Genomic DNA, 26,654 nt, shown 5'->3' with positions numbered 1-26,654 from the left:
TTGAACTTAGAGTTTTTAAGTTTTAAACATGGAAACAGATAGTTTCGAAAGCAAGAAGAGGAATGTGCGGAAAGGGGATGGTAGAAATATAGGAATATGATGTAATAAACGAGTAGAACTGATCCCACATTTTTAGCCTACCTATGTGCATTGAGAGATAGTATCCTATCGTCGAAATCCTAGTCTAAGTACCTATAAACGAACCAGACAACCCTACCCCATAATCCCATCCATGGATATCTTTGTTCTTACTCGGTGAGAGAATTAACAGCGGATAATGCGGTCATGTGGTAGAAACAACCCTGTTTCTATGTAAATCTCTCCATCAGATCATATCTTAGAGTATGTCGTCAACCGAATTCGGCTCCATGTTGGAGGCAGTCTCGTGGTAATGTGACTTCCTATCGGCGATACAAACTCCTTCCTTCAGTCTGTCGTACTCTATACCTATTGTAGCAGCTCCTTGTACTGACTAACGCACCGTTCAACAATATGGATCTGCATTCCAAGGATTACATGCACAGCCAAGCTGTATTCTGATATCACATTCGTCTTATACCCCGGATAAGCGGTTAGGACGAGGTCGGCTTTGAAATACGGGCGGCGGATGTTGTCTCTGGAGAATAATGTCGTGATTAATAGAACGTAGTAACAAGTACCTACACAAGATGGCTCTCATTTTAACATAAAAGGACCAAACCAGACACCAAGTCTTCAAAAACTACAATCAACTCACAGTATCTACTCTCAAGCCTCTTCATATCCACACCCACGAATTCACTCCTACTCTCAGCAACCACAAGTGCCCTCTTACCATATTAAACATAAGTTTACCAGCCTAAGACTCTTTAGTATCAACTCGACACCATGGTCAAGTTCATCACCCTCATTGCTATTGCCTGCGCAGGATTTGCCGCCGCGGCACCTGTCTCCCAAACGGTTGATGAAGTCAGTGCTGAGAAGCGCACTAATTCGTACATCGGTTACGGCTCCGAAGGAGAATATGAAGCTGTCAACAACAAGAAGCGTACCAACTCCTACATTGGCTACGGGTCCGAGGGGGAGTACGAGGCAGTGAACGACAAGCGCACTGATGACAAGCGCACAAACTCATACATTGGCTACGGATCTGAGGGAGAGTATGAAGCTGTCAACAACAAAGACAAGCGTACCAATTCCTACATTGGATATGGCTCTGAAGGGGAATACGAGGCAGTCAACAACAAGAAGCGCACTAACTCCTACATTGGCTATGGATCGGAGGGAGAGTATGAAGCTGTCAACAACAAGGACAAGCGTACCAACTCCTACATCGGATATGGATCGGAGGGTGAATATGAGGCAGTTAACGACAAGCGCGACAATGATAAGCGCACTAACTCATATATCGGGTATGGATCTGAGGGAGAGTACGAGGCTGTAAACGAGAAGAAATAAGGATATAGCATAGATACCTACCTATTATCCTTGATGATAACGATGCGTGGATTTGCATGCTAGCATGCTTGCCACATATTTTGGAACTGGCTGGAAGCGGTTACGGTAACAGATAGGTACCTACCTAGGTACGAAGGAATTATGAAGTCATTCGCTCATTAAATAAATTTCATTGCGTATAATGCTTCAAGTAAATGTCAAGTGTTTGTATAGGTACCTACCTAGGTACCTAGTAGTTTCAAGTGACTAATATAATTGTAAAAGTCTTATTCCTTCATCCTGATGTATAACACAAGAGCCGTGATTTGTCCATTTCGTAGTTCGGCTTTATCAAGTTCCAAGATTGAGGCGGCTGAATCGCGATCACCTGGGCAGGGAAGGAACTTTTAGTCTTAGTAGCCTAATAGGCACGTACAGGGATCAACAACCTCCAATAGCCGCAGTATGCAGGACAGCGATACGAACGGGCATATAGATTAAGAGGATTCGATGTTGTATTGATCTAGACGCAGGTAAGATCAAACCGGGTTTATCGTATTACGCAGCTAAAGATGGACAGGGGATCGGCATCTTGGTATACACCTGATACCCAGTTCTACCGCAGATTACTACCTAACGTAACTGATAATCTGCATTGTGACAACCTCAATTCCGCACAGCCAACTGTCAGCGCCTCACGGATCCCGTGCAAACCGATCAAGAGCCGATCATGCAGGTAGGAAACTCTTTCTCACCGATGAGTAGACTTGCCAAGAGTGTGAATGTAACGAACCAGAGGGACTACATACCCTTAGGCATATTTGCCAAGGCAATCAGATCGTATTCTAGAGGCATATCTTTCCATAGTCTGGAGACCATACCAACTTGTCACATATTGCGAATTAAGGCCTTGAATTCCGTTTTTGATGCCTGAATTCCAAGCGACCGCGCAGTCTTTCCCCTTCCCACCTACCTAATTCACATTCACTCTATATCCCCTATCTTCTTTCAAGTCGCTAGCGAACCTTAACAGTCACCAAGAATGAACTCGTAAGTGAGTCTACAAACTCAATGCAATCAATACTGACGAATTCATTCAGCTCATCTTCATCTGGTTCCTCGGAACCTTTCATTTCTAAAAACAGCAAGGACGAATACTCGGAAGTCAGGACGAGCGATGAAGAAGATCCCAACCTCTTCGTCCCTCGAACCCGGCCAAAGAACCGTCTCCGTATCATATTCTCATGGATTCTCAAGATCGTTATACTAGCACTGGCTCTTCACAGCTTCATTACTCTCAGCATATCCGCAGCAATCTACATTAGGGATGCGTCACTACCAGCATGCTACTGCGGCACATCTACCGCAGAAGCACTCGCCATGGGCTGCAAATATGACTCCCTAGCAACCTCCTGGCTCCCGTCACACTGTCGCGACGACGAGCTAACCTCGCTGTTCGAGCATGCGGGTAACGGTCCGGACGGGGAATGGCTATACCACGCCTCGAATACCAGCTCGTCACGGCTATTCTCTCTTGAGGAGATGTCATACCTAGCCGATAAGCCGGACCCGGAGAGACAGGCGTGGTCGACAATCGACTGGCATAACATGCATTGCTTCTACACGCTCGTCAAGCAGATGCGGGGGAAGGCCAAGATGGAGTACACGGGATTCCCGAACGCGACGGCGCACGCAGAACACTGCGCCGTGGCGATGACAGATAGGATCCCGAGGAATAAAATCGTCATTGGGATGTCTCCCGGATTTGGTGACCCGAGGCCGGGAGAATTGGGAAGTACGGAATAAGCTAGTAGTTACGTGCTTGAATACTTAGACCGGTCAAGTTAGTTGGATCAGGAGCTTAGCATCCAGTCGGAAAGGGGGTTCGTCTTACGCTAGGTCTTAATAGAGGCGATGATGCCTTCTTGCCCATGGAATTAGTTATATAACCCTCTCATGTAACCTTGCCTGTTAGCTCCAGTTGCTGACACCATCAAGTATCCGCTCATGCAGTGGTTATAGTAGGTAGTCATAGAAGTCTAGGGCATATTCAATCCGTGCCGAGGCAAGCCATCCATAGATGGCGAATTAATCCCTACTTGATGAATAGCTCCCTTGATAGTTGCAGACTAGGTGCATAGGCCATCTTCATATAAGCAAGAAGTCGGACGACACGTTCTAGCCCCAAGCAGGATCAATTATACCATGAATAAGCAGCTAGATCTAGCTACAGTTGAGGCATGGACCTGACTATTATCCTTCGCGTATCAGCTGACCGCATTTGAATGTAATAACCTACACCTACCTATCTAGGGTTGGCTGCATCATCCTTCGACACATGGCATGGCGGATGGTCGCTGCCGTCGAATTCGGGAATAGTCGCAATCTTTTCCGAAAGGACCGTTCCGCAGTGGATACGTGGGGCAGTATTCCCAGCCAATGGGTTTATCTACCTACCTCTGGAGCATAAAGCGATCTCATCTCCGGTTATAGCAAACAACCTTGAAACTAGAGGAATAGCTATTTCCAAGTTACCTACCTTTCAAGAATTAGGTGCATAATAAGCTTTTTAGTGTGGTTCTTCACCATCGAAACTAGGATCCGTATCTCTCTTATCAGCAGCGGTAATGGCAGCCCCCCAAACTACGATGTCTTCTGGAAAACGAATCTCAGTCTCCATTCAACCCCTCAATTACGCCGATGTCCCCGCCTGCGCCCGCATCACCTCATCGGCCTTCTCCGTAGACCCGCACACAATCGTCAAGAATCTAGGGCGCGAGCCCTACGATATGTACGACATATCCAGCACCAACTTTCTCGACACCCTCCACAAGAAAACGTACATCTACGTCAAAGCCGTTGATGATGAGACCGGCGAAATCGTCGGACACGCTGGATGGGCGTTTAGGGGTGTGGATCAGGCGCTAATTCCATGGAGCGGGCCCGGGGACGCGAAGCCGGCGGGAGTAGAGCGGGAGCAAGGTCAAGGCCAAGTTAAGAATGACGAGCCGAAGGATGTAGATAAGAAGGAGGGTAAAGAGGGGGATTCAATCGATCGTCTCCACGCCCTCGAAGATGCAGATATGCAATTCTGGATAACCAAACTAGTTCCTGCTGACAAGCCCTGCATGTTCGTTGTCGGTCTCATCGTGTCGCCCGCCTTCCAATCCCAGGGTGTGGGCGGCGCCCTTATGCGACATGGTAATGCTATCGCGGATGACTTGGGTCTTTCGATATGGGTGCACTCGTCGCATCAAGCCTATGAGGCTTATAAGAAATTCGGGTTCGAAGCTGTGAGGGAGCTCGATATAGACTTAGACGAGTATGCACCGAGGGGGCCGCAAGATGGAGAGGAAGTTATGGGGGATAGGGGGAGTGGTAAGTGGGGGAGATATGTTATTCGATACATGGAGAGGAAGCCAAAGAAACAGGGCAATTCCAGTTGAACCAGCTAAATCCCAATTACACCCAGCTATATACCACAACGAAACTATTACTTGCAACTTTATGATAACCCCATAATAAATAAATAGAGTTATAGTACCAAGCCCGTCAACCCCCTAGCCAATAGAATTTCGTGATTTTGAACTCCACTTTCCTATTATGGTAAAACTTCAAAGGTAGAAGGACGAGACACTACAGAGTACCGTACCTAGGTAGTAGGTAGGTACCTAAGATACTTGTTGGTATATTCAATAGTTCAACTAAAGGACTGACACCATCACTATAAGAAAGACATCAACTAAAGATATCATGAAGTGCATTAATATAGGTTAAGGGGAGGGGAGATCGTGGTAAACAAGACACCCCGGTCAGCCCTGGTCTAAGCGACGATAACGCACTAACCTTTTTTGATTTGAGGCGGCTCTTCTCGGCAGAAGTCCACTATAAACACAGGTAATTCAACGCTACAGCTCACTGTATTTATACCGACTTGTAACGAGCACCCTGTCATAAGAAATGAACCGATCAAGTCACCACTAGGTAGCTAACACTTAGAAATAAAATATCATACGTACTGCAGCACAATTGAGATGACACCGCTATACATCGATAAAATCATACCTAGGAACAGAGCCTACAATTAACGCAAGATAGTCATTACCTACCTACCTAGGTAACCTACTAGGTACCTAAGTAAGGGTTGGTTTACATATTTACGAAGATATTCGATTACTACTTCTAAGATATCAGGTTTGATGATTGCATGTTATTATCTTATTTCTAGGGGACGATGCACCTAGGTCACTAGATTTACAGAGGGGTTTAAAGGCATGCACCGTTATAGCATACCTAGCCATGATGGATGTTAGAGAAACCTAGGGTCAAATCATTCTGCGAAAAGTAATGTGGGAGTGCGCTATTATCTACAGTCCATACAGCGCTAGACTCCGCTGTAGCGGGGGCTATAGCGCGATGTTACCGCCTAACCAAGCATAGGTGACCACCTAGCACTTACGCACTGTTTCCCCCTACAAAGGTCGATATCTTGAAATTTAAACATTCTTTCAGCATCAGAAATCATATTACTATCAATTCAGTCCACTGAGAGCTACAAAAAGACATTATATATGCATTTGAATGATCATTGATAAGTACCAGGTGGTTGTGTGCTAATATTTTCTCAGCAAATCGAGCGCTTAGATGGTAGAACCCCGACCGAGGGGCGCCCACTATAAATCTTCAGTGGGTTTTAGCGCTTCCTAGCGTAAATTGTAGCGTCCACGGGTACCACCGTACAAAAGGGACAGCCCTAGAACCACGTAACCTTCCCTAGAAAGTCGACGGAGATCCCTAGAGCACACCCCGTTACGCGATCGCATCGCTGTAACCCTTCAATTCTATCCAGTCGTCCCTTTTGATCCTCTGCTTTATCGTGACACCACCACCAGTTTCTTTGACATTGCACCCTATTAAATCATCGCCAAATTAAATCATCTTACGTACCTACCTATATACGCATTACTTCTTTTATTGATTGAAGCCCCATTCTCAGTGAAGAGCGACTGATGTACGATGCGAAAGAAATTATACAAGGATACATAAAAAACAGTACCAGAAGAGATAAACCCCCAAGGTATCGGCCCTATTTCTTTGACAGACTAAATATTCATACAAAAGATTTTGAATTCGGTATTCTACATGTTACCTCTATCCCTACGCCGTATTTTCGCCGGCACTTTGCCATCTGGAAGCGATACACCACTGCCGAATCCCTTGAGCGTCGAGTCCCCTTGCACATGCTTGCCCACTTCTGATATCTCACAGTCAAATAAGCTTACCATCAGAGCGATGGTTAACAATATCTGGCGTTTAGCAAAGTGTCGTCCTGGACATTGTCGCGGTCCGCCGCCGTAAGGGATCCACGATCCTTCGAACTCTTTCGTCGAGAAAGTTGGAGAAGCAGGATCCTGCGATTGCGTATCGACACTATGCATACTTCTCGTTGGATATTTGAGGAATCTTCCGATCCAGAACAGGTCGACGGGATGCTCGTTATTCAGGCCCGTGCTCCACGCCTTGGAATCCATGTGCGCAACAGTTGTCGGTGCAACCATGACCTTTCGTCTTGGTATGATCCAATCCTGGATGTTCATATCTACTTTGTCAGGCATCCTAATGATATAAAAGTCCATCCTGAGGCGTAGAGTCTCGGCATAGACGGCTTGCAGGACTGGCAGGCGAAGCAATTGGTCGATGTGAAACTGAATGTGACCGTCGGCAGATGTGAGCGCAATGGCATCAATCTCTGCCCGTACACTAGCTAACAGCTCGGGGTCTCGAAATATTTCAAAGATCGCCCAAGACGCAGTAACTATGGAATTTCTTACTCTACAATGCAAAGAAATCAGCTGATCAGAGTCAAAACTAGGGGTCGAAGGTACACGATGTAACTTACGCCCATATTGCTCCAAAATCTTGGGATGCGACAGCATCATGGTCGAAACCGTCCATTTCGAGAAACATCTCTTGCCTCTCTCGGAAGAAGCTACTCCCCCAGAATTGATCGTCGCCGTCAGAATCAACGACCGAATCATCGAAGTGGTCTCTTGCGTGCTGCTGCCAGATTTTAACGGCATTCAGGGCCCGCTTTCGAACAGCATAAGCCCTTGGGGCGAGAAACCAAGGCATTCCTATGAGTAAGATAAGTCCAAGTGCGCTGCTACATTATTCACAAAGTCATACCTTGAAGATAGGTCTGTAAGTTGCGATCAAACTCCCAGTAGTCCTGCAGGAAGTGTGGATTCAAACTCAAGAGGTATGGGCCGCAGAGGGCATTAAGGAGTGGAACGGTAGCCTCATCTCGGACAACCTCTATGATGTCATCACGATACTCCCATTCGGATCCGATGCGATCATGGAAACCATGCAGCTGCTGTGTGATGTTGTCTGCGAACCTATTCCAGAAGGGCAAAAGCCCCTTTCCTTCCAGAAAACGAATTAAGGACTGGTAGGTGCGGTAATCAATACGATTATGAGCCTCTATTGTGCTATCCGAGTGAGGTACATGGCTGCCGCCAGAGTCGTCCTTGTCATATAACCTCAATGCTTTGGAGTGTAAACCGAAAGCGTACCCAAGAGCGAATTTGACGAAGGGGATTGATGTGCACGCGTGGGAACCCCTGAAGAAAGCCTTAACATTCTCAGGTCCGCAGATGGCGTAGAACTCTTGCGTAAGGATCTTTACCCGAACCGGATGCGCGCTCTGGAAAAAATTGCTACATCGTCAGGTAAGCATAACAAGTCGGTAGCGTTGATAAACAGGCCACTGCGGTCGGCTTACTTGGGGTTCAAGACAAAGGCTCTCGGGTCCCACAAATATGCCAATGGTAGACTTCCCAACAGCGGGAAGACATAAGGGAAAGTTGAAGGGGCACCTTTCGCATCGTCGCGTTTTCCGAGCACCGCAAACCTATCACGCTGAGCAGCATACCGAAGCCAGAGCACGGTGATTAGAAATAGAAAAGCAACCCCTAGGTTAGCTGTACGCGGTGAAACAAGATCTAAAAACATGGCCCTCTTCGTTCGCTGTACTCGTCTATCATACGAAAGAGAATTGGGGGTCAATGTTATAGAAATTGAATGTTGTATCTAGGAGTAAGTAAAGAAGACTCTGGTGGGCAGCTGGTCCGTGCCTGAGACACGTTCTCCTGTACCACACCAACAACATGTTGTAATACGTGATAGATTATATGCAGGTTGGTAGGTACAGTACATTGTATTGTTAGAAAATGAGAGACGTATACAAGTACCTACCAACAAACATCACATACAGTGGGGGTTCGGAAGGGGATTGTCCAATAGCGTCTCAGATTATGAACTTTCCAGCCTGCCATGTGTGATTAATACGACAGTTGAACAGGTACATCCCAGTAATTTGCTTTTTACTTTTTCTAGATGTATTCGATACGTGGGGTTACAATCGATCTGTGTGAGCGGAACGGAACGCAGATGGAGAAAAGGGGCTGAACCCGGTCCCCCTGAAAGCGCTTATTACAAGTGTGCTGTTGTGGAATACACTCAAGTCCAAAGTAGGTACCTATGTAACAATTCGTCTTACAACACAGCTTCTACTAGATGCCTAAATTTGGAAGTTTTGACTCACAATACTTGACTATCATTAGCTTGTCGCTCATCGCATCGTCAGCACTGCGGACTTATTAATAAAAGAACAGTACTAGGTACCTACCTAGTAGGTATTCAGGGCAATACCTCGCGATGTCTTAAGAGGATAATTGTCTTAGAGATAAGCACACCAAGGTAAAAATAGTCAAGCTCTATACGCACTATAGATGACACGAAAAATATATGAGCTTCTATCCATTAACCTACCTACACATGTTTTTGTTACTAAACTCCCTACCAGTTAGAGCGTAGAGCTAAAGGTACCTACCTATGATCAGGCGTCATACGTCGGTATTAGTATAGGTAGGTGCCTAGTAGGTATGCAATTAGCCTTATGAATAAACAAGGCCGTTCAAGTTCAGCGCCGATGCATCCAAAATAGCCTCATTGGGGGCGATACAGCTACAGTCAGCCATGTTGTTTTGTCAAACGTAGAAATGGCTAGGTATTTAGCCTTCCCTCGATGCCCAGGTCTGGCTGTCCAAACTCAATCGCCTCCAGCTGCTTCCATCAACTTGAATATTAGATCAAACATCTACTAATCTAGGTACGCAAGAAACATGGATGCTGTTTTAGATCCCCAAGAAGCCGCAAGGCTCATCCAGTCATCCGGCCAGATTCACATGCACGCCTTCCAAGTTGAGCGATTCCGCACACCTTCCCCTGAACCTAACTGACCTCCACACAGGTCGCCATTGGAGTCTTAACCGGCCTGGCCCTTTGCTGTTTCCTCGCACGCATGGCCATACGCCTCACATACCAGAAACGTCTAGGCCTAGACGACGCGTTCCTGATCCTCGCGGCGGCTTGTCTATGCGCCGCCACCGGCATCCTGTACCATATCTGCTATTTTCTGTACCTGCATTCAGCAGCGTCGTTCGCGCAACAGCTCCTGCCCTACCTTCTCGCTAACTACGATGAGCTTCTCGGGCTGCAGAAGAGGGTGTACCCTTTCCTCGCCCTAATATGGACGACGACCTTCGCTGTCAAGGCGTGCTTTCTAGCTTTCATGCGTCCGCTCGTCTGGCATATCTCCAGGAGAGTGAATTGGTATTACTGGTTTATCGTGGGCTTTTGCCTAATATCTTGGGCCTTTGTTGTCGCGGATCCGTTTATCATATGCCCGTATCTTGGGGCGGACGCAAGTTAGTACTATCTACCCCAGCTATTTATCTGGTTGCACAGCTTGGTTAACCCGTGCATGCAGCAAAATGCTTTAGTTCTACTGTGGATGAGAGAGTGTCACTTGGGCTTACTGCCTTCGTTACAGTCCTGGATATCCTTTCTGATATAATGGGTATGTCTCATGTATCCTTTCATATGCTTTAAAACTGCCTACTACCTATCTTACTCGGAAAGCTCATCCGCGTTAGTTGTTACCATCCCTATCATCGTTCTCAGGGGCTCGTTCCTCAGCCGGTCTACGAAGTTCGGCTTGGCAGTTTTTCTCTGCCTCTCCGTTTTTATGGCAATCTGCGCTGTTGTTAGGATTGCCGGGTTCCATTACAAGGGTCTCGAGGACGACATATGGGAGTTCTTCTGGCAGCAAACCGAAGGTGCCGTGGCAGTTATGATGGCATCAATCACAGCATTCCGCACACTTTTCGTCAAGCAGACAAATGATTCCGAGGATACCACGTCTCGTAGTCCGGCTGGAAGCTTCTTTCACAGACTCTTCAAGCGGTTCCAATCATTAGCGCGGGCACAGCCCCCTGAGAAGCCCAGCTCAAGTCAACAAGATAGTTCGATCGTCAAGCTCCCCAAGATACCATCACCCATCTTTACTGGCCTGAGAACTTTTATTCGCAAAAATAACCGTACTAACGTGAGCACTGCTACGTTTGCTACGCTCGATTCTGGAATCGACGGCACCGAGACAGATTACCATGCCGCTCTCAAAACACAAGCGCGGGTCGCGCACGATGATGTCTCTTCACTTGGGCAATCTTAAGGCTTCGCGCGACTATGAGGATTGGATTAACTACTCTACCTAGGTAGGTATAATATAAGAGTATATCGGGCCTTTCGTATCCTGTAATGGGAACATGTCACTTATGAGAATGATTCTATATATCGTCAAATTACTACATGCATAAGAATGATTTAATTGGAAGAAATGGTTTTACAACTAGTATAATGATTCTACAGTCGATACGATCATTCTGTTGGTAGTAGAATGATTCTAAGTATCGTAAAATTATTACACCGTATACGAATAATTCCAATTGGAAGCGATGTTCTATTGTTTAGACCTTACAATTCAAATTGCAAGATCTAATGCGATTGGGTTTACTAGTATAGGTTATTAGATTAGTTCATGGTCCAATTGAAATATTGTTGGACTGACGAGTAGATACCCAGTTGTCGCCAACCGGGTACGACAAACCAGGCCTCATCCCACATCCGGGAAGAATGAAGCGGGGCCAGAGATGTCTATCATGAAGCATGATGCCGCTTTAATGATTGCATACATGCCGAATACCGTATAGGCCGACAATTGATGGGATCATCCAAAGTCTTCTACCTAGCAGCTTATGCCACAATTGCAAAATGATACCTGATGACATTGCCAACTATCAGATGTTCCTAAGACAGACGACCTAGGGGTTCCCACAAGAGAGCTTCCATTTGTATACGAAGGGTTTCACAAGTCGCTTGCTAATACAATTCCTCTTAGGTTAATAGGTTCCAGTTCTTGCCAATGGCCAACTCCTCGAAAATATCGTGTCCTCAATTCAATACCTTTTCCAAACTACGAATTCCGGCGGCAAGTACGATAGCGTTTGATGTCGATGGCGGTGGGCGTAGCTTCTAGCATTCCTTGAATTAACGGCGACACAATCAGTAGGTAGAGAACAGTATAAGGGGGGTTTAAACATGAAAAGTCGCGAGAAGGCATTATTCCTACTCTCGCTTATTTAATGCTTGAGAAGCCTTCTGAGGTAAGCTCGTGAACTAGACATGGGCTTGGCGAAGACGTGCGACCTAACATCGACAACACGAGAAAATGAGAAACCTTCGCGACGTGCCTAAAGCCACCAAGTTTTTATAATACGTGTATATAAACATATGGAACGAACTATTAAATAGCCCCTAGATAAATTTGCGGGGGAAGGGGGTGGTATGGATATACCTTATCACCAGGAACCGCGACGATAAGCCGATGCGACATGACTGGACCAACTTGACCTCACCCATATCACGAGGCGGGGAAGATTGTATCGCGTATATCTCTGCCTAGACCATCTCTGAGCTAATGAAGATATTTACTTACCTAACCTCAGTACGTGATCGACGTGATAGGGTCAAGGTGTGTCTTTATCTCTTGAGTCGCTAGCCTTATCTCTTCTGCCGCCGCTAGTGATGCGGCCGAGAACGGTCGTTCGAGCAAACGAGATTGGTAGATATTCCGCTTCAAACCCGAGATATCTCCCAACCCAGGTCATATCGTCCAATGCTCTTAATTGGATAGTCATCTTTTTATCTTCCAGCCGGCGACGAAGCCTCAGCTATTTCCCCGCAGGGGGTGCAAGAACCTTACCTCGATCGAGCGATTGATTGGCCGTTGGATCCCAGAAACGGCAATAATTATGAGGACTCTGCATCCTGGAAAATACTTAGTATAGCCAGTCTGGCCAGTTCCAAGTCACCCGCATCATCATAGCATGTGTAGGTGGCCGAGAGCGGTATCAGTCGATCCCTTGTTTTGTATATCTAAATGATTACCCTTTCGATTCTGATATTCCAATTGTAGTGCGAAGACAGGAATTGATATATCTTGTCGTCTTATGTGAAAGTAGGTCGCACCTCAACATTGCAGTGAGAAAGCAATCACGATGTTCGAGTGGGCGGGCGACCAATTCTCCAAGCGCGCTAGTGAGGCGTACGAAGGACTCCAAAAATCGAGTCATAACTGCGCTTCTGCAGTTAAGTTGTACGGGAGCAAGCTTTCTTCTCAGGGCATTTCTAGGGAATCCGCATATTCTGCTGCCCTCGTGATTTTGTTACTGTCCACATTAGTAACATATATTGTTCGGAGGCGGAACCTCAGCAAAAATGCTGCACGTCCATCTACACCCACCACACCAACACTCGAAAAAGCAACATCGGGCGCCAAATATCAGGGACGCGAATGGGGAAAATGGATTCCGTCAGACTTCCGGACTCCTAAGCCAGAGCCGTACCCGGATTGGTCAGTCGAGCATACAAAACCCCTTCCGTACAGACCCTTCCGATACGGTCCTAAATATAACGTGACAATGGGTCTGCGGACGATGAAACATCAGGATTGGATTGAGCTGGATAACCACTACCCACGATATCACGCAGATAAGGCGCGACGGATCAAGGAGCGCGGCGAGAGATGCTGCCGAACTCATCCCGAAGCCTACCCGGCCGCCATCGAACTTCTCGAAGAATTAGTCGACTACTTACCAGAACGGTACCCATCATTGTACAAGCGCACAGCTGTCGGCATTGACAATCTCTGGTCGGGTGAAAGCTTCGACATCACCCAACGACCTCTCCCTGAAGACCCGATGCAAATCTGCGCGCGACTCGTGCAAGACGATCTAGCCATCATGATTGAAAGGCCGGACAGCCAGTACTACCTTCTTGCAGGCGCGGTCCTGCTCGCTGGATTTTGGCGACTAGAGGACAAATACGGAATGGTTATGTCAGAGATCCACACATCAGGTGATGTCCCGCAATTCAAGGAGAAGCTGGAAAAGGGCATGATGAACTTCTTCCGTCGCCTCAAGCCGGAGGAGATGGTGGCGCGAAACAACTACTTCATGCAGGTCGACGATGACCTAGCCTGGTCGTGGAGCATCGGATCCGAGGACTCGGAAGATGTGAGCTGGAGCACCGCAGAGAAGAATCGGGCTATCGAGCACCATTACTTCCGCTCCGAAAGACAGAGTCTAAGACGGTTACCGAAGAGTGGGGGTATCGTGTTCACGATCCGCACTTATTTTCTCCCGGTCACGGAGATTGTGAAGGAAGACTATGTGCCGGGGAGATTGGCGAGCGCGGTTAGGAGCTGGGGTGATGATGTTAGCCGGTATAAGGGTAAGGAGAGGTATGGAGAAGTTTTGTTAGAGTATTTGGACAAGAAACATCAGGAGCAGGTTGATAGGGGGTTGGATATCAGTCGCGAGGAAGAAGTGAGGGCATATCCATTTTAGCGATGTATATCTTTTCCTGTCTACAGCAAGTGTATTGTAAAGAAAATGTTATTTCTAAATGTGACAACAACAATAAAAGATGAATGAAAGATGAATGAAAGTTGAAATGAAAATTGTGTAACCAGCTCAGATCAAGACGTCAATCCCCGCTTTCATAATACCCACATTAGAAGCAAAATATTATATGCCTTAATCAGAAATATGTATTACTCGATTCCGCAAATGACAGCATGTCGCAATGTCGGAACAACGCAATCCGCCGCCGCGTCAAACAGCTTAAACTGAATGCTTCCATCATCCATCGTCCATCCCGCTACCGTAGCTTCAACAGCTTCGTTTCACCCATGACATAACATCGAGAAACGACAACTCATACCACCCCGAATGGAATCAGCGCAAAATACGCCGGGCTCTTTGAGCTGGCGCCTCAGTTCGCACCCGATTACTCTGCTGACCTTCCTCGCATTCCGCATCTGTAAGTTCCACGCCATCCATCTCCATACTGTCCCTCCACGATGAAGAAAGCAAAAAAACAACTAGACTAACACACATGCCAGCATCCCTCCTAGTCTACCTCTTCGGCGTAATCTTCACCAACAACATGGTCCTAATCTTCATCATCACGATCCTCCTCCTCGCCGCCGACTTCTACTACCTCAAGAACATCGCAGGCAGACGATTAGTCGGCCTACGCTGGTGGAACGAAGTCGACCCTTCGTCGGGCGACAGCCGCTGGGTATTCGAGAGCAGCGACCCTGCCACGCGCCAGATCAACCCGACCGACAGCCGCTTCTTCTGGCTGGCCATCTACGCGCAGCCCGTGCTATGGGTTGCGCTCGCCATCCTCGCCTTGGTTCGACTTAAGTTCATGTGGTTGCCTCTCGTCGGTACGTCTACCATCCCCAGTTCTCCCCTCGCCTACCCCCACCTCCGTTATCAAAAGAGAGATGAGGAGAGGGGGTAGGACAAGAGAAATAAAAAAGAAAAAGAGCTAACAAGCAAATAGCCATCGCGCTCACCCTAACCATCACCAACAGCCTAGCCTTCTCGCGCTGCGACAAGTTCAGCCAGGCCTCCAACCTCGCCGGTAGCGCCCTCTACTCCGGTAACATCGCCGGAAGCCTCGCCAGCAATATGGTCGGTCGCATCTTCACCTTCGGACGCTCGTAGCCGTGTTCAGTACCTCTTCCCCGAACCAATTCTCCGCCGCCCACTTATTCGTTGAGACCGAAGTCGGATGTTATTCACAACTGCTATTATTACCAAAAGGAAAAGGAGTTTAACTCAATGTGCCGGGGTATTTTCAGGGCCAAACTCATCAGGTTCAGATACAGAAGGAACTTGATAGTGTCCTGCGATGTATTTTGCGTTTATTACAGCAATGCCGGGACGAAGAAGAACCCGCTGTAATAGTATGGTATGACTTAATGAACTGAGAGCTAGTTATGTATCTAGCTATTTCGAAGGGAGATTGATAAATATCCTGTCGTACCGAGTGTATATATGTATCCAGTAAACTACCTACGACCTACCTGACTTCAACCTTATCCCTCCAATGGTGAGGCGAACTAAGGTGTTTAGTAGTTACACCAACAGCAGCAGCAGTAGATTTAGCGAAGCTCATCGTGCCACAACACTTACAAGTAAGAAGCATGCTCTCATCACTATATTCACATAACACAAGCATAGCAGACCACATAAATCCCCAAGGTCATCCATATTACCTATCCACTGCTAACCTACAGGCATGTATATAAGTAAAATCCGTAGATTCACACATACAGCCCATCAAGGTCATAGACCCCCTCCCATCAACCTCATCACCACTTCCCCACACACAGGTACCCCTCCAGTACACGTCCTCATTCCAACTCAATTCAGTCTTAACGACCTCCAGAGCATCTAGGTACCTACTTAAACCTCATAACCACCCACGATCCCTCACCCAAAGAGACCAAAACAAGAAGGGTAACGAATGTGCAACGCTAAAGTGATATATACGCATAAAGGAGGTGGTAATCGTCTCTCCCGATTTTCACACACACTCGGTCGTCTCATTCCGCACCACTCGACATCTCTCACCACATACACATAGATTACCTATCACGCTATAACGATGAACCCTTGAAACGCCGAGACCCATTGGGGCACCCGCTTAAAAAACAATAAAAAAAGCATCACATCGCACGCATATCGCGACTAGTGAGTATCCCTCCTCGGATTCCTTTCCGCGTTCTGAATCGCCGCATCTAGATGCCGCTCCTCCTCTTCCAATCTCCGAATCTCATCCTCCGTCATGCCCTCCTCGATCAAATGCGCGTAGCGGGTTTGATATGCCGGTGGCGTAGCTGCCCTCGTCGTGCTAGCTTGTCCGATGGATGCCAGATCCGACGTACTATTCATCGTGAACGCCGCTCCCGGGGCCTGTGGCGCCTTGGTACCCGCATATGACGCATACGCATCCGCATCGCGCAACCTTCCGCCGTCGTCGGGATACGCCGACTGTGGGGAGCCGGTAGCCTCCTTGTCGAGAACCAGAGCCTTCGAACCCGAATTTGCAGCGAAGCCTGATTGGCCATGGGCTGGATCGCGACTACCGCGGCGGCGGAAGAAAAAGAACCAGACGAGGAAGGCGACGATAAGAATAACCACAACAGCACACCCGACCGCAATTCCGGCTATAGGGCCTGGGCCTAGTCCACCGCTACCCCTCGAAGATGCCGAGGTCGATGCTAGTGATGTCTCGGCGGCGGTCGAGCCAGAAGTTGAAGTTGCGTCTAAGGGATTAGTCGCATCCTGTTGGATATCCTCCGTGAAGGCCGGGCTTGAATCTTTGCCTGTTTTTGAAATCATTTGAACTGCATTGTTGTAACCGTTGCTGAGGGCCACAGCGATGAGCTGACTATAGCTCTTTCCCGAAGACGTAGAGTTTTTCCACTCGAACTCGTAATATAAGGGCAAGCCTACGTTGTCGCCGTACAACCTACTTAAATCGGAGGATGGGACTTTAAGAGTTACGCTCCCATTAGTTACTATTCCGGTGTGTTAGTGTCGCGGATCTCAATAGCTAGCGGGTTAATAATCGGGTCAGCATACTTGGAAAGGAGAATGGCGGTAACGTCTCATCCCTTCGTCCTATTATCGCTTCGCCAGTATGAAGCTCGGAACCTGTATTTAATACGGCCGAATAGTCTTTCCCCATCCCAATAGTGACATTGTCGCTATACCGCCTTAAGTTAACGGCTGTGACAGTCACGCCAGCAAAACCTATGCCATGGCTATAGGTAATATTTTGGTCCCCTACGCCTTCCGCATAAACAGCGGGAGTTGGAAGAGGTTCCAGTTCAATGACGACGTTCGATGATGCCGAACTTGTCGACGTCGTCCCAATATCAGTGGTCACCGTTTTAGCACTACCCGCGTCGCCGCCCTGCGCTCCCACCAACCCTGATAAACAGGCGAGGATCCCAAATCTCGATGCATCGAGCCGCATTGTTGTGAGAGCCTCAGATTATCGTCGTCGGCAAAACTCCCAGAAACCCAAATGCATCCAATCTTTAGCACATGTCCAAACCCAGACTGATATCCCAACCTAGCAACACTGGTATGTTGTATATCGAATTGTACGTCGCACTAAAATGATGCAAGCCCGGGACTCGATCGAAAGCAACCAAGCAAGGCGTAGAAGATGAAGAAGCAATGAGGAAGATGAGGAGAATAATGCGGGCATGAGAGGAAGGAAGGGGAAATAGAGAGTTACAGGGGTTGGCGTTAGCCCGGCCTGTCAGCTCTCAGCTTGTGCCCGATAGGGATAGGGAATTGGATGAGAAGTGCGGGTCTCAGTTTATTGTCACAAGTGCGCGCCAACCAGGCCAGCGTGCAGTAAGCCACGGAGTCAGGCTGCGCCTCTAAACCAACTAGCGGAGAAGAAGGATGGCACCATCCACCATGTCGACCTATAGAGATCAACACCAACCCATAAAAGCAACCGTGCCCCTACGCCTTTACGCTTTTATACAGCATAGTAACCCTAACTCATGGGGGCCGAGTCGAACATTTCGCCCCGGTCCTTAACAAATACAGACAAATACAGCTCGTAGCAAGCGGCAGGTTGCCGCTAGGAATGCTCAAAGGAATAGTGCCAATGCTTTAAAATCCGAACTTAACGATGTCTAGATGCTAAATGCTACTAGATTCGCTTGAATTCGCTTAATTCGCAGCTGACTCTTGGCTCTGCTCAGTGAATTGACAAGCATGGTTATAAGGCATCTTAAGCTCATGATAATAATGAGGTGCCATAACGCGTGGGCGTTCTCGGCCAAACTCTTTGACGGTGGATAAGAAGTGCACCTCAATATAGAGTTAACCTCGAGGGTATTGTATGAAAAGGGTTGTATCGAGGAATCGTTTCCATCAAGTTAGTATGAAATTTGCTACCTAGTTGCAGGTAGCTGTTACAGTGGTACGATACCACCTCGACGTAGGGCTGTCTACTGTACATTCGACAGCCTGCCGAATGATGATGGTTCACGGTGAAGAGGCATCGCTAAGATGTAAACGGAACTTTTGAGCATCGAGATGGGATTCATACCCCGAGCGATAACGACAATTGCAATTGGCTTAAGCCTGGCTGACTCCGTCGCTCGTCTGACATTAGGATACATAATGGTGAAGGGTTCTAGATCCTTTTAGACCGGGGTTGATTTACTAGCAACGATAAGGCCTGGATAGCTTCGAACGCTTGATTGAAGCTGACAAGTGACGTAGTCTTGCTTTGATGAATGTTTCGATTCTCATGGGAGACTCGTATTGTCTCAAGGACAATTACCACTCTGGGGGCTATCAAAACAGTTCATTTGTTTCCCGCTTAGAGAAATGCGATATTCGGCCTCATTTTTAATAAAAGTTGAATATTTCAAGCCCAGACGGGAAGCCATCCCGTCCTGTATGTCAGACGAAATGTGGGACTGAGCCAAATAAAAAAGAATGAAAAGATGAGAAAGGTTGGGCTGCGGCTGATCAGACAAATTTCCAGTTTAGTGCCTTAGCGTCCTAACAGGGGGCAGCGACTAACCGTACCGGGCGTTAAACGCAACCCGTCCTTGCCTTCGTTTGCATTACTTAAGCAATTCATTGGCATAAAAATAGAAACGCCATGTGCATATTACATAGTACATATTATGTACGCCGTAGCCCGCATTCCTTTCAGCCAATTAATTATTCCGTGCCATAGATATAATTGGATATATTATTGGATGTCACACACTTTTTTTTTCCCATTCCTCTGATCACTTACTGAGTCTCACATCCCAAGGTATGACAAAAGAAGCGGTATGTGGTATGCAAGCCGCGTGGCATTCAGTCGAGCTTTCTCAATTGACTTCAGTATATTTAGACAAGTTGGTGAGCTACCATCCGATCAAACAATATTACAACCCATCTTGTTCTCCACGTGCTACCCTTCAACCCTCCAACATAGAACACAACCCCAACATCGTGCACTTATTTCTCCGTCCTAGTGTTATACGACATCCGCATACGGCACTCGCCGGCGACCCCACCGACCCCGATGATCTCTGCTTGTATCCATAAATGTGTAAGGACGTCACCTCGGCCCTTATCTACCGAAACCCAAAGGGGTATGTCCTGAAGTACGAGACAGCCTTACGGAAAAGCCGCTTAGAAATAAAGTAATTAGAGTTGATATGCGGTATTGATATGATGTATAACATTTTAGTTCTAAAAGTAAATTCCCTACATATATCTACATTAAAACTCTTATTGAAGGTTATCTCTCGTTGAATCAACGGAGTAAGGCCAAAATTTTCCATCATACGTGAAGCCATGTAAATGTTTACCCTCGCCATCTTTGAAACGTGAATACGCCCTATGAAACGTCTCTTCTTCAGCTCGTGGCCTAAGGGACGATAAAACGACGGGATTCAGATCCTTCACAACCAGCGGCGAACATATGAGATGAAATCATACAATTCATGTTCTTTAAACTATGTATTTATCATGATGCACGTTCTGAAGCTTCGCCACTAACCTAGGAATAATTATCTAACAAACTTCCAGAAGATCAAATCCATCCCTCCTAAAGGATGAAAGAGAATTGTTCTTCGAGAATATATAATCTCATCCCATCTCTAGTTAGGAGCACTACCATCTAGGTTATATTCCAACTACCAGGCATCATGGCCAAAATCAAGAATAAATCGAATTTAAGTATTCGATCGATAAACATGAGACCGCTAAAGGCATGGATTGAAACATCTCGAACCGCCGTGACGAAAAATCAATCAATATGATGCTGACATCCTACAACCTCCGTGGCTATGTTCACGCTATTCACGCTAGCATTACGACGTCTTCCAAACTAAGCCTACCTACCTATATAGGTACTAACGATATAACGACAAATCGATGATTATCAATAGATACCGTGATATTTCTTAAGAGTCATCATTTCGTACAAATATCAAGAAAGGGAAAAACCTGAGATGAATCTCATCTGATCCACTGTGGGGAATAGATCTTGATCTCGGGACCGGTAAACAGGAACGGAAGGTGTGCCATTATCGTAACCAAGAAATGGATATAAATAGAAGCCCGTACGTATAAGCCAGTTAAAATATCAACCATACCTTCTTCACAGGTAAGAATCACCAATCAAGGCACTAGATTGGGAACTTTCGAGTTCTCGGTTCCACGCCGAATCCTACTCGGCATATGATGGCTCAACATTGACGGATAGTCATCGATTTAGTACCTACTTTGAGGAGGAAGTTGCGAGGGGAGGCCCTCGGTTTTTATTCCGATGCGCGGATGGGAACATGAATTTTGTTTGTTACAACTGTTCATGCTTGCCGATGGATATAGTTTACAGTATGGTGAGTTGTCTAAATCGAAGTTTGCAAACCCACAAGTTCCTGTCGTAAAAGGCTTTTATTTCTTTACTACTACTCTAGGTATTCTTATTTGGTCGGAGGGGCGGCGGTTGTGTGATAGCACCTAAGTATCGTTTTGATATGCAGAATAATAGGTACTATGCATTCGAAATATTTTCTTCAATAGGTAGAGGGAGCTAATCATGCAAGTGAATGAGACGATAATGTAACAGTGGAATGCATTTTCAACTACGATATGTCTAAGACTAAAATACCACATACGAGAAATAGGGGTGGCAGCGATCAAGTAGGTATAAATGTACCTGGTATTCTTGCATACCTAGGTAGGCACCTACATAGTGTTGATATCAATGTTTAATCGTTTATAAGCTCAAGTCGCAATCATGTAAATCAAATTCGCATGTCTCTAATTCTATCTAGGAAGGGTTGATTAATCAATAGGTACCTAACAGTACCTCTTATTCATTACCTAGAATGAACCTGGAAGACACAAATAGACCTAGTACCTATATGAAAGGCTTGCGGAATTAGATGGCTGTAGTTTTGATCGTCTACCTACCTGTATTTACCTACCTTCTACGAATTGACATGACCTTTTTTACTTTCGAATTTCATTTAATCGAGCTGTAAAACCCAACAGCTAGTATAGAAATTTAGACGATTGTCTAAGCAGTTTAATCTAGTTTATATGCTACCTAGGTAGGTACCTTTTAATATAGTATATACGCAGACGACATTCATTTAATCGTATTCCATACCCCTTTACCTCATCAACCCCCCAAACTCACAACTTGAATACAACGCAAAGTCAGTTTATAACATTGGATACCATTCAAGTATTTGATCTCTACCCATTAGACTAGGTGCCTCAGGTTAAGTACATTACAAGTGCCTATCATACAGCACATCCATACCTAGCTAACCATATTATACCGCTCTTCCCGCTACCTCCCACCTCTACTCCCATCTTCGCTTTCGCTTCTACTCCTCCTCATCTCTCAAACTACTCCGCTACCTAAAAGCCAAGTATTTATTTAAGCAAAAGTCATAGTCATCTCCTTCTCCTTCCCAAACTCCTCGTCGTCGTCATCCGCCCAGGGGTCTTTCAACGCAATATTCGGCGTCGTCTGCGAACTCTTGATCTCTGGCCTCGAGAGCGCGGACGGCGACGGCGAAGGGGCGAAATCCTTTGCTGGTGGAGGTGGCGGTACATCGCGATGTGATTCCACGTAAGACGTGTCGAAGGTCATTTGAATCTCGTTCTCTTCCAGGGGTGGGGGGATACCGAATCCGACGCTCTTTGTCGGTGTACGTTCTTGGGATACTCTATACTCGAAAGAGGAGCTCCTGTTTCCGTACCCGTAGATATCCCCCGTGCTCTTCGTCTTATGGAAGGCATCCCTGGGGCTAGCAGACGACGAGATCGAGGGCGGTGGTGGGGAGAACTCGAGCTTCATGGGCGGCAGTGTAGATTTCAACTCCTTTACCTCGAGCTCTTCCTCTTTCGCGAGCTCAGCTCGGATGGCATCGACGTCGAATAGGACGCCGTGATTATTGCCCTCCTTATCTTCCGTTTTAGACGGCACATCTCCGTCTCTCTTGGTATCTTCGTAAACCTCCCATTCTTGACGCGAGCCCTTCTTCTTGCGGCCGAAGATACCCCATCCACCCTTTTTCGTTGGTTCTTCCTTTTCTAATTCCTTGCGAGCTTCTTCGATCTCACTGATGAGCTCGCGCTGTCGCTCTCTATACCGGTCGGGATCAGGGTCCTCGATCTCGCCAAAGTCGTCGCTCTCAACGAGCCAACCACACTCTCTAAGGAGTCTAGGCATCGCCGTACGATATTCCATGTGGCCGACAACAAAATCCGTGCAGTCGAAATTTTCCACACCTGGTATATCATCTACAGTCGCTAGACCCGCAACGCGGCGAATTCCACCGTTGGTTAGACGGAAGAGGTAGCCCAGAATCCAATCCGCCCTGTTGTATCCATTTACGAACCTACCGGCTACGACGGTACGGACTTTGACGAATTCCTCCTTCTTGACAACGATAGGCGATCCAAAAATGTAGACATTCTGGACTAGCCCATAAGCACCCTTTCGAGCCAATTCTAGAAGGCAGGAAAAGATAACGCGCGACCCGAGGGAATAACCGACCAAGGTGATAGGTCGAGTACCCAAATTCCTGTCAATCAATGAGTCGGCTAGAATAAGGCCAGAAGCCCATGCGCGGTCTAGGGATACGGCCCAGGGGTTGTCGATCAAGTATGCTAGTTTGGATAAGACCACAGGTAACTGAAGGGCTGCCATTAGACTGATCAAGATAGTACTGCCAAGAACTTGTTGTAATCCTTGAGTAAGAGCCTATACGAATTAGTTCATGCGTCCGATAATTATCAAGGGGTGTGTGTATCTTACTTCGGTCGCCAGAATGTTGATGGTGTCACCCATGCTGGTTAACATCTCTGGCTCCCATAAAATTGAGTAAATATCGCCCATTACCGGGTCGATAGTACTGAAAGGCAAACGGACGTCATCATTTGTGCTCGTCATCCATCCAGAAATGGTCACAATTAGATTAACACGTTTGTTGTTGTGTAGCGGGCGATATTCGAAGGTTTTCACAGCACCGGTTCGTCGACCTGCAGCTTTACCACCCATGAAACTACCAGAAGCGGCGGCGCCAGAAGTGATGATAGCTGCTCCTCCAGCACCAGCTAAGAACGAGCTCGTACCGCCAACTCCAATCGTCGTAAAGCCCGCAGCAAGACCAGCACCAATGAGGGGTGCTAGGAGTCCGGCAGATAGACCGATGACTAAACCACCTCCGACGGTAGCCAAACCCATCATGACGTATCGTCTCTTTTGAGCGAGTTTCCTCCTGTTCTCGAGATGTTCATCCTCGTTCCAGTTTTCTTTCTCTGCTTGTTGTTGCATTTCTAAAGCATCAGTAACACGCTTCTCAAATCTGCAGATATCTATCCAAGGCACATCCAAATTGTGTCCCACTCTTTCTAATAACACACGAGATCGAGCATCGTAAATTGAATCAGCAATTAGCACGAGGAAGAGATCGCAAAGGACAGTCCACCGCAAATCGATATCAATCTTGTCACTACTCGGCAATTGTGAGGGCGTCCTCACTTCTGGCATTTCTTCACCTTCATGGCTCTCATAGGGTGGTGGCGGCTCTGCGGATTTCTCTCTCCCAGGAGACGTCGAAATAGACGACCGAGGGCTCTTTAACGAAAATGTTGGTGTTGAAGACGGCGTCGATTCCTCTGCCATCGGATTTTTAACCCTCGAGTTCTGCATAAGGGCCGGCGTTAGATCTTTGGGTATAACACCGTGATCGGCCAACTGCTCGATCATTACTTGTTCCGCGGGGCTTATTTCCATGTGGGCGTAGAGCCGAACCATGATTTTCTGAGACCACATCTTCAGTGCTTCGGCTGCCATCTGAACATCCTTCTTTATTCTCTTCGACGAATTAAGGTTTTCTGCTTCCTTGATCATCTCGGAGAGTTCTAGACGGGTGACCCCAACGTATGCTATCCTCTGCCCTTCTGTTAATAAATCTTTCGTAGCTTGCAGCTGGGAAACGGCATCTCGTTGTTCCTCGTCCATTTCCGTCATACTCGTGCTCTTGAGGTCTTTGAACAGGTATCGTGTATTGTCGTCCATACTGGTTTCTGACTCTGCGTCTTCGTCATCCAGAACCCTTGTATAACCCCTTCCAGCGCCGCCGAGGCTACCATACCCATAATTATCATCCTCGTCAGGGTTATGTTCTTTGGCTATTAATTTATTATCGTCATCATATATATCGTACGGTGCATAGGCTGGCATGGCCTGCCACTCGTCATCGTCGTCATCTTTTTTCTCTTCATGATGCCCTGTTAACTGCTGGTGGGAAAACTCCGAGACGTCGTGATTCGTGCTCGCCAGGCTAACATCCCGACTATGGGCAACATGCGAAGCTTTAGTAGCTTCGTCGGCATGTTTTTTGGCTTCAATCTGCTTTATCGACGGCCCCGAAATTGCCTGTACGTCCTTGCTCAAGGTATTCTTGCGTTTGGATGTAGGTTGTGGTAGATCGACGTTCTCGTAGGAGTCGGATCCTTCTTTCTTATCCTCTTTGGATGGTGGAGTTGTCTCTTTCGCTTCTTTCGTCTCAACAACCTCTTTCGCCTCTATCGTCTCTTTCTTGAATTCGGATTGAGTAGGTAGAGGAGTCTTTGCTTCGTCGACATCTTGAACAATTTGTGGCCCGGGTTGGGTATTTGGCCCCGATTTTGGCTCTGGGATTGATTCTGGTTCTGGTTCTGTCTTTGGTTGTGGCTTTGGTTCCGATTCTAGCTCTGGCTGCGGCGTAGAGGGCGCATCTTGAAAGTCTTCGTCGTCGCTATTGGCGGCGGAAGTTCCGTTTGATTTCGTGCGAGGTTTTAACTTGACATTTACCTCCTCTTTCTCTGACCCTTTTACTATTTCTGATTTCGATACATGATTTGAACTTTGTGACGATTCTGACAACTTTTCTGTCTCCTTCGTTGGAGTACCAGAATCTTTCGCTGTCCCATTCGTCTTATTAATTGACGTGGTTTTACCGTCATCTTGTTCCCCCTCTTTGGGGCTTACATATTTCCTGATGGGCAGACCGAAATCATCCAGTTCCTGGACTCCTCCTACCGGCGCCATTGGTCCGAGGTTTTGTGCATGTATTTAATCGGCGCTACTGTATCCTATATCTGTATGATCTTGGCTGTTTGCGTGCTGTCGCTGGGGTGCTTGGTCGAAGCTCTGTTAGTTCACCGACGTGATATGGTTGCAATGAATTTCAACATTCCCCACGGCAATTAGGCGGAGAGCACCTTAAGTGATAAGTGATCGTCAGAACACGCAAATCCGTGGGACCCTTGAAACCGATTCAAACCCTTGCAAGTTAAAGCAGAAGACTGATGTTTGCAATGTTTCTCGACCATACACTAGTTTGAGGAGAAGGACACGGTTTGCGCGAGGTACTACGGAAAACCATCTTAAGAAAGACGTGGGAAATTTTAATGATCGTGAGTTGAGTTCGAGAGAGTTTAGTTGGTATGTGGTGGTAAGACCGTTATCTTAGCTGCCCAGCAAAAAAATGAAAGCCACAATTTTAGGGGAGACGGGGGGCTGATGTACCTACGTAGCCTGCGTGCGTACCCGGACTAGGGTCCCAGTTTGCTGTCACATGAGGCTGAGTATGGCCTAATTCGGCCATGCTAGCAGCTAATTCTAGGTACTCAGGTACCACCTAGTAATTACATGTATCCACTATCGAACTAGGCAGCTAGGTCAGATCGACCGCGAATTGTTGAATTGAATGAGGTTATTGTGATGTCGTGTGTGATACATCCAAATATTGTTTTTACAACAAACCTTGAAGACTTCTAATGTTGATTTGACATGTGCATCCAGATATAATGTATTAGTTATACGTCACTGGGCACTTTAGAGATGCTTCTTGCATTTCGGTA

General features: G+C 46.9%; 9 protein-coding genes across 9 annotated transcripts; 6 read left to right on the top strand and 3 right to left on the bottom strand.

Moving 5' to 3' along the window:
• Positions 1–492: 492 nt before the first annotated feature.
• GGS22DRAFT_195597 (uncharacterized protein) lies at positions 493–1,542 on the top strand (the record flags this gene model as incomplete). The annotated part of the gene is made up of 2 exons (XM_047965692.1): positions 493–531; positions 853–1,542. The coding sequence occupies 2 exons, from the start codon at positions 493–495 to the stop codon at positions 1,435–1,437; spliced, it is 624 nt and encodes a 207-aa protein (XP_047816704.1). The 3' UTR covers positions 1,438–1,542.
• A 742-nt stretch (positions 1,543–2,284) lies between these two features.
• Positions 2,285–3,510, top strand: GGS22DRAFT_168982 (uncharacterized protein). The gene is made up of 2 exons (XM_047962242.1): positions 2,285–2,466; positions 2,517–3,510. The coding sequence occupies exons 1-2, from the start codon at positions 2,459–2,461 to the stop codon at positions 3,220–3,222; spliced, it is 714 nt and encodes a 237-aa protein (XP_047816703.1). The 5' UTR covers positions 2,285–2,458; the 3' UTR covers positions 3,223–3,510.
• Positions 3,511–4,064: 554 nt separating this feature from the next.
• Positions 4,065–4,862, top strand: GGS22DRAFT_190847 (acyl-CoA N-acyltransferase; the record flags this gene model as incomplete). The annotated part of the gene is made up of 1 exon (XM_047965037.1): positions 4,065–4,862. One exon carries the CDS (start codon positions 4,065–4,067, stop codon positions 4,860–4,862), a length of 798 nt encoding a protein of 265 aa, XP_047816702.1.
• Positions 4,863–6,373: 1,511 nt separating this feature from the next.
• On the bottom strand, positions 6,374–8,490 carry GGS22DRAFT_168979 (cytochrome P450). Its single transcript, XM_047962241.1, has 4 exons — positions 8,201–8,490; positions 7,603–8,135; positions 7,316–7,550; positions 6,374–7,248 (listed from the first exon to the last, which is right to left on the bottom strand). The coding sequence occupies exons 1-4, from the start codon at positions 8,428–8,430 to the stop codon at positions 6,555–6,557; spliced, it is 1,692 nt and encodes a 563-aa protein (XP_047816701.1). The 5' UTR covers positions 8,431–8,490; the 3' UTR covers positions 6,374–6,554.
• Positions 8,491–9,602: 1,112 nt separating this feature from the next.
• GGS22DRAFT_190845 (uncharacterized protein) lies at positions 9,603–10,993 on the top strand (the record flags this gene model as incomplete). Its single annotated transcript, XM_047965036.1, has 4 exons — positions 9,603–9,680; positions 9,731–10,187; positions 10,250–10,339; positions 10,416–10,993. The coding sequence occupies 4 exons, from the start codon at positions 9,603–9,605 to the stop codon at positions 10,991–10,993; spliced, it is 1,203 nt and encodes a 400-aa protein (XP_047816700.1).
• Positions 10,994–12,573: 1,580 nt separating this feature from the next.
• Positions 12,574–14,313, top strand: GGS22DRAFT_168975 (mannosyl transferase). Its single transcript, XM_047962240.1, has one exon. It carries the CDS (start codon positions 12,879–12,881, stop codon positions 14,226–14,228), a length of 1,350 nt encoding a protein of 449 aa, XP_047816699.1. The 5' UTR covers positions 12,574–12,878; the 3' UTR covers positions 14,229–14,313.
• Positions 14,314–14,509: 196 nt separating this feature from the next.
• GGS22DRAFT_168973 (DUF846-domain-containing protein) lies at positions 14,510–15,859 on the top strand. Its single transcript, XM_047962239.1, has 3 exons — positions 14,510–14,703; positions 14,786–15,115; positions 15,235–15,859. The coding sequence occupies exons 1-3, from the start codon at positions 14,613–14,615 to the stop codon at positions 15,396–15,398; spliced, it is 585 nt and encodes a 194-aa protein (XP_047816698.1). The 5' UTR covers positions 14,510–14,612; the 3' UTR covers positions 15,399–15,859.
• Positions 15,860–16,177: 318 nt separating this feature from the next.
• GGS22DRAFT_41926 (uncharacterized protein) lies at positions 16,178–18,219 on the bottom strand. The gene is made up of 2 exons (XM_047967038.1): positions 17,325–18,219; positions 16,178–17,260 (listed from the first exon to the last, which is right to left on the bottom strand). Exons 1-2 carry the CDS (start codon positions 17,719–17,721, stop codon positions 16,428–16,430), a joined length of 1,230 nt encoding a protein of 409 aa, XP_047816697.1. The 5' UTR covers positions 17,722–18,219; the 3' UTR covers positions 16,178–16,427.
• Positions 18,220–21,947: 3,728 nt separating this feature from the next.
• On the bottom strand, positions 21,948–26,250 carry GGS22DRAFT_41914 (DUF726-domain-containing protein). The gene is made up of 2 exons (XM_047967037.1): positions 23,560–26,250; positions 21,948–23,505 (listed from the first exon to the last, which is right to left on the bottom strand). The coding sequence occupies exons 1-2, from the start codon at positions 25,837–25,839 to the stop codon at positions 22,174–22,176; spliced, it is 3,612 nt and encodes a 1,203-aa protein (XP_047816696.1). The 5' UTR covers positions 25,840–26,250; the 3' UTR covers positions 21,948–22,173.
• Between the last annotated feature and the right edge of the window lie 404 nt (positions 26,251–26,654).

This window comes from Annulohypoxylon maeteangense (genome assembly GCF_022496945.1).
Source record: "Annulohypoxylon maeteangense strain CBS 123835 unplaced genomic scaffold GGS22scaffold_14, whole genome shotgun sequence".
Classification (NCBI taxonomy): domain Eukaryota; kingdom Fungi; phylum Ascomycota; class Sordariomycetes; order Xylariales; family Hypoxylaceae; genus Annulohypoxylon; species Annulohypoxylon maeteangense.
The sequence above is the reverse complement of the archived record's forward strand: the minus strand, read 5'-3'. Positions and strand labels throughout refer to the sequence as shown.

Bases quoted from the DNA above. Each gene is read 5' to 3' on its own strand.
- GGS22DRAFT_168979 (XM_047962241.1), bottom strand. From the start codon at position 8,430: ATGTTTTTAGATCTTGTTTCACCGCGTACAGCTAACCTAGGGGTTGCT. The intron at 7,551-7,602 runs GTATGACTTTGT...TCTTACTCATAG, and splicing joins CTTACAGACCTATCTTCAAG to GAATGCCTTGGTTTCTCGCC. The intron at 7,249-7,315 runs GTAAGTTACATC...TTTGCATTGTAG, and splicing joins GATTTTGGAGCAATATGGGC to AGTAAGAAATTCCATAGTTA.
- GGS22DRAFT_168975 (XM_047962240.1), top strand. From the start codon at position 12,879: ATGTTCGAGTGGGCGGGCGACCAATTCTCCAAGCGCGCTAGTGAGGCG.
- GGS22DRAFT_168973 (XM_047962239.1), top strand. From the start codon at position 14,613: ATGGAATCAGCGCAAAATACGCCGGGCTCTTTGAGCTGGCGCCTCAGT. The intron at 14,704-14,785 runs GTAAGTTCCACG...CACACATGCCAG, and splicing joins CTTCCTCGCATTCCGCATCT to CATCCCTCCTAGTCTACCTC. The intron at 15,116-15,234 runs GTACGTCTACCA...ACAAGCAAATAG, and splicing joins CATGTGGTTGCCTCTCGTCG to CCATCGCGCTCACCCTAACC.
- GGS22DRAFT_41926 (XM_047967038.1), bottom strand. From the start codon at position 17,721: ATGCGGCTCGATGCATCGAGATTTGGGATCCTCGCCTGTTTATCAGGG. The intron at 17,261-17,324 runs GTATGCTGACCC...ACACCGGAATAG, and splicing joins ACCGCCATTCTCCTTTCCAA to TAACTAATGGGAGCGTAACT.
- GGS22DRAFT_41914 (XM_047967037.1), bottom strand. From the start codon at position 25,839: ATGGCGCCGGTAGGAGGAGTCCAGGAACTGGATGATTTCGGTCTGCCC. The intron at 23,506-23,559 runs GTAAGATACACA...TAATTCGTATAG, and splicing joins TCAACATTCTGGCGACCGAA to GCTCTTACTCAAGGATTACA.